The sequence below is a fragment of the Tachypleus tridentatus genome, chromosome 3 (genome assembly GCF_004210375.1).
Source record: "Tachypleus tridentatus isolate NWPU-2018 chromosome 3, ASM421037v1, whole genome shotgun sequence".
Taxonomy (NCBI): Eukaryota; Metazoa; Arthropoda; class Merostomata; order Xiphosura; family Limulidae; genus Tachypleus; species Tachypleus tridentatus.
In genome coordinates, this window is record NC_134827.1 from 21757853 (window position 1) to 21768786 (window position 10934).

General features: G+C 31.3%; 1 protein-coding gene across 1 annotated transcript; it reads left to right on the plus strand.

Moving 5' to 3' along the window:
• Positions 1 to 4169: 4169 nt before the first annotated feature.
• Positions 4170 to 8381, plus strand: LOC143246030 (solute carrier family 23 member 1-like). Its single transcript, XM_076492273.1, has 5 exons — positions 4170 to 4305; positions 4628 to 4881; positions 5099 to 5372; positions 5689 to 5784; positions 7877 to 8381. Exons 1-5 carry the CDS (start codon positions 4269 to 4271, stop codon positions 8131 to 8133), a joined length of 918 nt encoding a protein of 305 aa, XP_076348388.1. The 5' UTR covers positions 4170 to 4268; the 3' UTR covers positions 8134 to 8381.
• Positions 8382 to 10934: the final 2553 nt, after the last annotated feature.

A 10934-nucleotide genomic window follows, 5' to 3' on the forward strand; every position in this document is an offset into this window, starting at 1 on the left:
CTTCTTGTCTTTCAAAATTAAATTTATGAAAGCTAGTGCACATAACTTTGGTAGAAATTCAAACGAAACAAACAAAGCAAAATGTAAAGCTCTAAATTCGTCACATTCTGTATTTTTTATATATATTTTTTATATATCAGCGAAAAAATTAAGCAGTCTATTAAATACTGAAATAAAAATCCTGTTTAAGTCTCTGTGACGGATTTAAACCCAGATTTAAATATGCATTTCAGATATTTTTTTACTAAATGAAGTTGTTATAAACACTTCATTAGAAAACAAGAAAATTAATCACGTTGATCATGCAGTTATTTTCTAATAAAATTAGGATTTCCTTTTCAGAGAGAGAGAACGTCTAATTACTTTTTTTTTACATTTTCGAATACTTCCTAAAATAAATGTGAGAGACACTTAACTAATTATTTATCTGAAATAAACTATAATATATATTTGCAGATATTAAAATATCGTTTTTCTTATATTTTTCTAGATACAAGGCGCTATCATTGTGGCATCAATCTTTGAAATAGTTATTGGACTTTCAGGGGTAATAGGAATAATACTTCAGTGGTTAACACCATTAGTTATCGTCCCTACCATCTCGTTGATAGGACTTTCACTTTTTGAAGAAGCAGCTTCTTCAGCTAGTAAGAACTGGGAATAGCATTTATGTAAGTCTTGTACTGCAATGGACTTTTTTTCTTATTGATAGTTTACGAATATTAATTTTATTTTATCTGTTATTGTCTATGTAAGACTTCGTAAACACATTAAACATGAAATGTGATAACATTAATTTGTAATAAGTAAATCATGAGAGTATTCTAGTAATAAGTATAAATGGTCGATCTTTTTGGAAGCTTATTTGTTTTCTATACTTTGCAATACAGCAAATTCTTGGATAGTTTTGTTTTGAATTTCGCGCAAAGCTACTCGAAAGCTATTTGCGCTAGCCGTCCCTAATTTAGCAGTGTAAGACTAGAGGGAAAGCAGCTAGTCATCACCACCCACCGCCAACTCTTGGGCTACTCTTTTACCAACGAAAAGTGGTATTGACCGTCACATTATACCGCCGCCACGGCTGAAAGGGCAAGCATATTTGGGGCGACCGGGATTCGAACCCGCGACCCTCAGATTACGAGTCGAACGCCTTAACACACTTGGCCATGCCGGGCCCTTCTTGATTGGTTTCTTGAAATTTTTACATTGATTGACTTATTCTGAATACCAGTGGTTCAGCGGTATGTCTGCGGACTTACAACGCTATAAACCGGGTTTATATACCCGTGGCGGGGCAGAGCCCAGATAGCCCATTGTGTAGCTTTGTACTTAATTCAAAACAACAGCAACATTATTTTTAATTTTGAATATTACTTATCCGTCTCTGTGGAAACAAGAGGTTGCGTAAATCACTCAAAGATATTTGTGGTAAAGGTGTAGGAAAGACACTAAGAAGAAACATCACAGGATTCGTCAAAGAGGCATTTTACGACAAATAATGGGTCTTAAGAGAAATTTGTGCTATTTGCGTCGAAGAGGTGAGATAATGAATTAAAAGTAAGAGAAAGTCTTAACCTTTCGGAATTCCAGTGGTCTGGTGTAAGCCTAAAAAACCACAGTAATGACTGCTATTTTTATCATTGGTCGTACAAGTCTACAACTCTCGAAACGTAAAGGATATTCTCATCCGAACCTTCATTCTGCTTTAAGGCCAACAGGCGATGTTCATGAACCTGTTCGTCCAACATCAGAGACTCTTCATACAGTTTCATGTTATTCTGTATCTGATGTTAATAGAAATTATGATAGAGACGCTATTCAACCTGAAATATCTGGTTATGTCAGTGATTTCACGAGGGATTTGGATATTCATAGATTCTGGAGTCCAAACTTTCGGCTAAGAACTTATTTTCTCTAAAGATGTACTTTTGCAGGTACAGAATTCGTGAGAAACCGATTATACCATTCTTTTCGCAAAAAGGCTTATTTCTTGATTGCAACAATATTGCTGAATTGACACCAATGTTAGGAGCTGCACTTTATGATCTAAGTGAGTGGCGACTGTTAATTAATTCCACCAAAAGACATCTACAAGGTGTTCTCCTATACAATGGTAATATGTGTTTCTGTTCTTATTTCTGATTCAGTTGATGGAAACATATGAAAATGTCGAACTTTTTTATAAGGTGAAGTACAAAGAACATGGTTGAAAACATTGTGGATAATAAAAAAATATTTGAATGTTGCTGGGTGAAGAAACCGTTCAACAAAGTTCCCATACTTTTTGGGTTAATGGTACAGCAAAGCATGATATCAGCATTGTATAAAGAAGCAATGCTCAATCTATCTGATTCCAAGACCGAAAAACATCAGGGAAAGTGGAATATCAGTATGAAGGCTGATCGTTGAAATGAGATGCTTTAGACGCCTTACATACAAAATACCACAAATCATATTTCACGTATGAATTACTGTTGTTTTATAATCACTAGAAAAATAATCTCTCTGAAAACGATATACAGATCAAGGCAAAATACTGTTTTGAAGGGATACAGAAGAAAGACGATTTCTCCCTAACATTATAGATAACACTGGGGAACACTTTTTCAGTAGCTTTGAGTTGCATTGGATATTTTAACTGATTCTGAAGGAATTTTAGGCGCTGATTTCAAATCTGAAATTAGTTTTTCTCTACAAGCTCTAGTTTGTATGCAATTTGAAGTTAATGAAATTGTACAAATGTGAACTTGCGTAAACCATGTATAAGCATTTTCACGTCCATTTTTTGAACAGCCACCTTGATAAGTTCCTTGACAACCTGGGGGCTATGAGTGACGAACAAGGAGAACGATTCCACCAAGACCTAAAGGTCATGGAAGAACGCTACCAAGGGCGCTGGGACAAAAGTATGATGGCTGACTACTGCTGGAGCATCAAACGAGATTGTCCAGATGAAGTGTACAAACGCAAAAGTTACAAACGCAAATTCCTACCTGAATAAAATACACAAACAAATTGATAAGCTATTCCTATAATTTCCTATAATAACGAAACATTAAAAATAAATAAAAATGTCAAATTGCATAAAATCTGTAGCTTGCAGACAAAAACCGACTTCACATTTGAAATCAACACACTCAAATTGACTATAGAAAGGTCTTTTTTTAAATGCAACAAAATGAGTGTTCCCCAGTGTAATCATTAACTTACCCTACGCTTAACACTATGAAAGGGTTAATAATCACAATATTAACTGCTAAAATCAAACTTATATTAATTATTGCTGTTAAACAATCATACAAAATACGTTACAGTAAGTAGTTTTTCCAGTTTAGTATTCAGTCTTCTAACAACACTGTATTGAGATAACTGTATCTTGTTATTGTTTGTTTTCAGAACAATTTTACTTCTTGTTCTTTTTTCAGTACCTCCAAAATATTAATATTCCTGGATGTAGCTGCAGTAGAGAGGATGGAAGATCGAAAACTCCCAGTTTTCAAGCTTTTCCAGTGAGTAAAGGCTTAAAATACTGTTCACACACATATCAGCTTTTCTAAAACACACAAAAGCCTCAATTATAAATAGTTTTGTCAAAAATGAAACATTATCCAAACAACTAAGAGTTACTTAACAATGTTTTATTGTAACTTTCATCCCACCCACAAAAAAGCTTTTAAGAAAATGAACCTAAACATAGATGGCTGTTACTGTTCTTAGGTAGCGCGATAAAAGAAGTAGAAAACACAACAAACGTATTATGAAACAAGTACCACAAAAGAAAGATACACAAATTTGTATTTGCTGTACGACATAAATATTAAAGCAACATTTGAAGATAAAGAACTTTAAATTTGTTTAATTTTTATGTATCACGTGTTTGTATTATAAAAAACTGTATTTTCATATTATTTTATTTCGTACAAAAGAGTTCATGTCAACTACATATTAAATGTCAAGTATTTCATTTTTTACATATTCAGAAGGTATTGTTCCTAGTCTTCTATCTAAACCAATATCCACTGGAATAAATTTAAATGCTAATTTATTGCTTTATGGTTTATTTGAGAGATTAATACTAAAAAAGTAAAAAGTACAACAAATGTATAATGGTGAGCGATGTAATCTTAATGATGAATAAGAAGTAACTCCAAGACTACTTGCAGGTCATACTTACAGTAGTTACTGCGTGGGTTATTTGCTTCATACTAACTGCTGCAGATGCTCTGGGACCAACTAACTCAGCCAGAACTGATCTTCGTGTACAGACGATGTATTCCAGTCCTTGGTTTAGATTTCCTTATCCTGGTAAGTAGTTATAAATATAACCATTGAAATTTATATATTTTTATTTATTTACGTGGGGAATTTACAAAGTTATCCGTTGCTCAATTCTTTTAATATACAACCGTGTTATTCGTTCAGTTATAATGAAACTAATTTGTTTAAATCCCTTCTAAACATATATTACGTTTAAATCAATATTATACTTATAAAAAGTAACAATGTGAAAGATGTATCAGTTTTATGTTCTACTGTACATGTGTTTTATTAAAGCAGTCGATACGTATTTTAAGAATGTTACATTTCAAAAAGGGTAGATAATTTATATTTTATTTTGGTCTTTCAGGACAGTGGGGTTTACCAACAGTCACCATCAGTTCTGTTTTGGGAATGTTTGCAGGAATATTAGCATCTGTATTAGAATCAATAGGAGATTACTTCGCATGCGTCCGACTAGCTTGTGCACTTCCTCCTCCACCTAGCGCAATAAATCGTGGAATATTTGCAGAAGGAATTTCCTGTATCATCTCTGGAATTTGGGGATCTGGATGTGGAATGACTTCTTATAGTCAAAACATTGGAGCAATCGGGATAACAAAAGTATACCCATGTGCTGCCCTTACAAAGTAGATTTGCATTTCAATTTTGTTTATTACTGTTAATTGCTTAAACTTGTTGTATTATTGTGATATATGTATGTATAACATAACTGCTGATATTTTGGAAATTTAAACACGTGTATATGTAGTAACGGGAGATATTTTAGAATCGTAAAACTCAGTACACTTTTTCATTTGCTTGACTTTCATACTGATAGGTGGCTAGTCGACGGGTTATTCAGTATAGTGCTGTCACCATGATGATTTTTGCAGTTCTGGGGAAGTTTGGAGCCTTCTTAAACTTAATTCCTGAGCCCATTATTGGTGGAAACATATGTGTTATGTTTGCATTGGTTACGGGAGCTGGACTATCCAATGTACAATTTATCGATCTTCACTCATCGAGAAATATTTTTATCCTTGGATTTTCTTTATTTATGGGGATTACCATTCCAAAGTGGTTTAGTGGTCATCCAGGTACTATTGATGTAGGTACGTACATTTATTAAGGTGATTGAAGTTTGGGGAAGGAAATTTGTTGAGCGTTATAAAACTATGTCTGAAATCATCTGTTAGATTATATAGACTGTTGAATGTTGCAAATATTACAAAACATAGAGTATTTAAAAATATATAATAGTGGTTTGTTTAACATTAAATGAAAATTCTTATAACATTAAAAGATGGTTGAGAGTTATCTAATTATCAGAGAACCAGATCACCAGTTTATAAAATATTCTTTAAGTTACAACAGATTGATAAACCTTAATGTAAGTTATTTTTAAATTATTTATTTTGTTTCGTTTAGGGAATGACGTAGCAAACCAACTCATTACAGTTCTTTTGAACACCAGTGTATTTGTTGGTGGACTCATTGCGTTTGTGTTAGACAATTCCATACCAGGTAAGGGATCATTTCGTCGAGAGTTCATGAATAAACCAAACATATGGCAATGTGATATGTTACCCGTTAAAATATTATTTTAGCGATTTATGTTATATTAAGACTCGAAAAATTTAGTTATTTTTGTAGCTTACAGTATCTGCATAAAACATTACAATGTTATTCTGCGTAACTTTCAAAACAAAAAAAAAAGCTTCCATTTGTAGCATAACTTTCCTGACAATTGATTAACCTATTTCCATATTAACCGGTTCTCCATCTAATACAGCGGTAGGCTTACGAACTTACAACGTTAAAATCAGGGGTTCGATTCTCCTGGGTGGACTCAGCAGATAGCTCGAAGCAGCTTTGCGAAAAGTAAAACACACTCCCTCCATTTTAGCCTGCTAACTTCAGAATACAGTCTCCGGGCTGTTTAAATCAAGTTATGATGTAATGATATAATATTTAGTATAACGATAGACAATGTGATAATTATATATACCTTAGTTAACTTGCTCTGAAAATAAAAATGAAATTCTCAAAATATTTTGAAGGTTAATATTTGAAAGCACCCAAGAGTGTGGCTGCGGACTCATTGCGTTTCTGATAGACAATTCCATACCAGATAAGGGATCATTCTGTCGAGAGTACGAGAATAAACCAAACAAATGGCAATGAGATGTGTAACTCCGTTAAAATATTATGTTAGGGGTTTATATTATATTCAGCCTTAAAATATTCAGTTACTTTTCAGTTGCTTGCTAGAAACTGGGTATCGATGTCAGTGGTGTAGCATTGTGCTTAGTTCCAAACAAACTATTTCAAAGTCCCACAGAGGAGATTAATGCCTTTAATATTATAATAAGAACGACCACAATGGCTGCAGAAACGAAACGTCTTGGAAACGATAAAAAATTTCTGCAATCTAGAAAGCCTAAACATAAAACACATCAATTAAGAATCCACTATGATAAAGTATATATAAACATATTACCATTGTCTAAAAATTTGTTTCTGATGCTGATATTAATCACTAAGGTACACAATGGGCCTTCTATGCAGTAGTTGTTATGAGTATCAAATCAGGAGTTTTAGCAACTTGGATTTCTATAAGCCTCTTGGAGGGCTTTATATAAATTGATGTTAACACGGCGTAAAACGTCGATCATACTCCATCTTGTAAAGACATCAACCAAATGGAGGGATTTTAACACATGAACAAAAAGATAATGATAGGAATACACATCAGTACTGATTGAAGGTTCTTCTGTAATTTGAATTTATGGTCCAGAATAAGAATGAAAATTTTACTGGTGGAATACAGATATGAACATCACAAGACGATCACTAAAATAAAACAATAAGTTATAACTGATTCCATCATTAATTTGACATTAGACGATTTAGAAACTTTCCTTATGAAGTTCGTACAATGGAATACTGTGTGTTTTACTCGTTGTTTCGTGTTGTTTAATATATTGTTCTGTATTTGTAGTTCTTTGCTAACAGTAATTTTGATTCTTAATTTTTTCATTGAAAATATATCCTTTGAAAACATCAACAAAAGTATTTATAAAATGTTTACGAAATTTCTTCAGCGTTGTTTCACATAATATTCATTTTATGTTACAGTAAAATAGAACTTGAAAGGCCCAAAGGCACTAAGTCTGATTGTTAAAAGCTAAAAATCAGGTTTCAATATGTTTAGTAGACACAGTGTAGATAGTTCATTGTATAGCAGCCTTGTACATAATAATAAAAAAATGAAAAGTTAAAATAACTTCTTTCATATAAGACACTAATTTTATCCATATTTCTGTTTTTCGTGTATTATGTCGTATTTGTACTGAACACAGATATAGAATCGAAGAAAGTCTGTTTCGTTCTTTTTTGTTACCAAGTGTCAAGTCTATAGAACGACCTGTATATCATGTGTTTAATATTTACAACCTACAGATGAGAAACAGGAGAAAATATATTATGTCTTTTAAAAATAAATGTAATATTAGATATAAATCAATAAACATCTTTCCAAATACATCAGTAAAAAAAACAACATTGAAGTTACTCTCAAAGCTAAAAATATATAATAAAAATGTATGAATTTCAGGAACAGACGAAGAAAGAGGACTTATCAAATGGAGAAAGCAAGGCCTTGAACTTAATGGATCTGAGGGTGATCAAGTGACATTGTTGTCACCTCCAACCTATGACCTCCCATTCGGCATGAACCTAATTAAAAGATATAAAATTTTGAAGTACATTCCTATCAGTCCAACATACAATCAGAATAGTTTATTTGGTAGTGTAAGATCATTGTTTAAAAAAATTATACCTCAAATCAATTGTAATCGTAACATCGACTGATTGTCGAAAGTACAAAAAAAATGTTATCATCCTTTTATAAGTTATAACAGTTGCAACAAGAACTGTTGAAAGTAAAAACATGCCGTGATCGTCTTTTCACATACGACATTTGCAGAAATGTCACCATAAGTGTTTATCAGTTTGTACATCATCCGTGATTTGATATATTGTTGACAGACAAGACTGAAACAAAACGCAACAGTAGCTCAGTAAATATCTTCTACTGAATAAAGACGATTTTCATTTTACCTTCATTAGTTTGATTAACAGTTATTTTAATGATAGTTAAATAGGTATGCTTTGTAACACAACTACACGAAAAGCAAAATGAAAAGACATATTTAAGGCTAATTCATATTATTTGATATATACCTATGAAACCTTTGGAAGGTTTAACTCTCTGTCACCAGTTTCACACCACGTAACAAAACCTAATGAATGATTTCCTGCTTCCAAGACAAACTTTATATGTTACTATTTTATGACATTTTGATCGTTGTTAGTATAATCACAATGTACAGCTATCTTTTAAACTCTAACAACTCTTTATAAAATTTTGGTTTAATACTTGAAAATCGGAACTATAAATCTAATCATTTTACTTAGAAAGTTTTGCTTTATAATATTGTTTTGAATGTAGTGAACTTTGATCATATTACTAAGTTTAAATATAAACTGATCTACGCGATTAAATATAACTAATTTGATCATTAAGTATTATACATGTCTTCATGTTTCGTTAAATAAAGGGATTTTGATTTTAAAGAAATGTTGAAACTTTGTCAGCATTTGTCGCTGCAATCATGGGAGTGACCGTGTAGTTCATTATCTTACGTTAGTTTAAATAGAAAAACATTTGAAACCATTTGCACTTATTTTAATGTCATTTAAAGTGAAAATTGGAGATCATTTAAAGCAATAAAGAAGGTAGAAGTGGTTCATGTGAATAACTACCTGACTACGGTCGTTAATATATGGATATTTAGTACCAACATCAAGAGTGCTTCATTTTAGTGATATCAGGCAGCAATAATGGTGCTATGATGTAAGAACTAAATAGATGAAAAAATACTGAAATAAACAAATTTAAATAATTTATTCAATAAATTACACTTTTGCAAAAAATAAAATATTTTAGTTCAATTAAGGATTATGTCGTTCAATAATATCTCATGTTTAAGATATATTCAGGCATCTACAAACTTGACCTAATTAACAAAATTATAAAATGTTTCAAAACTTATTGTTTCTATATTAATAAGTATATTATTTACAAACATAAATATCAAAGTGTTAGTCATAAAACATCATAACCAAACTGAACTCACAACTATGCCTGCAAGATTTTCTAATAATTCATACGTTTTATAGTGCAATAATTCTTCTGAAATAAATCATGTAATTTTATTTTACCGTTTAGAAATAAATGGCCAACACTATTGTCACAATAGTAAAATATCACATTTAGGTGAAAGGACTCTTTTAAACAAATGACTATGATTTTAAAAAAAAACTGATGAATTTCAGATATATTTCAACATACATTAGGGTTATATACTTTCCGAAATTAGATAATACAGACAATGTTCTTTTATCAAACATTTATTCATCTCAAAACACTTCAATGATGTATTTTTTGTTGTTTGTTTGTTGTTTTTTTTCTATTCACAAGCAAGCAAGAGAGGTTTAACAAAGTATTTAAAATTCTGTTTTAAGTTAGTTCCGTTCTAAAACGTTTAAAATGTAGTAAAACTCAATTGAAATATTTAGAAATAGTGATAGAAGATTGTTATATTGGACTAACTAAAAAACTTTATTGGCAAATTAAAACACAATGAAAACTACGCAATTGTAAATGTTTTATGCGTGTATGTAGAAATTATTTTTAAGGAACAATTTTAGAGAAAATATCATTTTCCAATACTACTTTACTTGCCAATTAAAATACAATAAAACTAAGCACTCGAGCAATTGTTACAAGTAATGACAGCACATTCTCCAAAAAATAACTGAAAACAATAGTCAAGATTCTTCATTTGCCACAGAGCTTTTAACATGTGAAGAAAGAAATCAAAGTGTTTTACAAATACACTATGATAACGAATGGATTTATTAATTTCAAACGTAATTGACATATTTGATCCATAACGTTATTTATATCTGAATAAACTGTATTCTCAATTACCTTTATGCATTACCAAAGACAGTTAACCTGAAGATGACCTATGAAGGTTGAAACGTTGTTATCTGCTTTATTAGTATAAAAGTTAATACCCATACCAACCGTCAAGAGATATTTATACCACAGATATTTTGTTGAAAATTGCTGGGCGATAGTTAGTAAATGCTTTTAGAAACAACTTTTTAGAACTTCACTGAAAATGCTTTTCTTAAAAGTATTTCGCAAAAAAAACAACAAATTGCAACTCTATTGAATAGAAGTCGAGATTATACATCACATATAAAGTAAAAATAAATGTTAATAAGTTAATTGCGTCTTTATATTTCAGTCACGCAATATCAAACATGAGGTTTATCATCTTTTGAAAGAAAAAGAAATTTCTAAGTAGAACTTCTACGTTGCGAGAAATTTATTTACTGAGATCAAACGTTTTTGTTGTTTTCTTCTTTGTCTAACATAAGGTTTGATGTTTTAACATTAAGTAGGTATCTCATACATGCAGTTTATATATGAATTTTATTCCCTTAATATTGTTAATTTTTTAACTCACGGACTGCGTTGCTATCTCACGTAGCTTTCTAAAGAGTTTCTACAAATTAATTGTGATATTAAATAATTG

Bases quoted from the DNA above. Each gene is read 5' to 3' on its own strand.
- LOC143246030 (XM_076492273.1), top strand. From the start codon at position 4,269: ATGTATTCCAGTCCTTGGTTTAGATTTCCTTATCCTG. The intron at 4,882-5,098 runs GTATACCCATGT...TCATACTGATAG, and splicing joins GAGCAATCGGGATAACAAAA to GTGGCTAGTCGACGGGTTAT. The intron at 5,373-5,688 runs GTACGTACATTT...TGTTTCGTTTAG, and splicing joins TCCAGGTACTATTGATGTAG to GGAATGACGTAGCAAACCAA.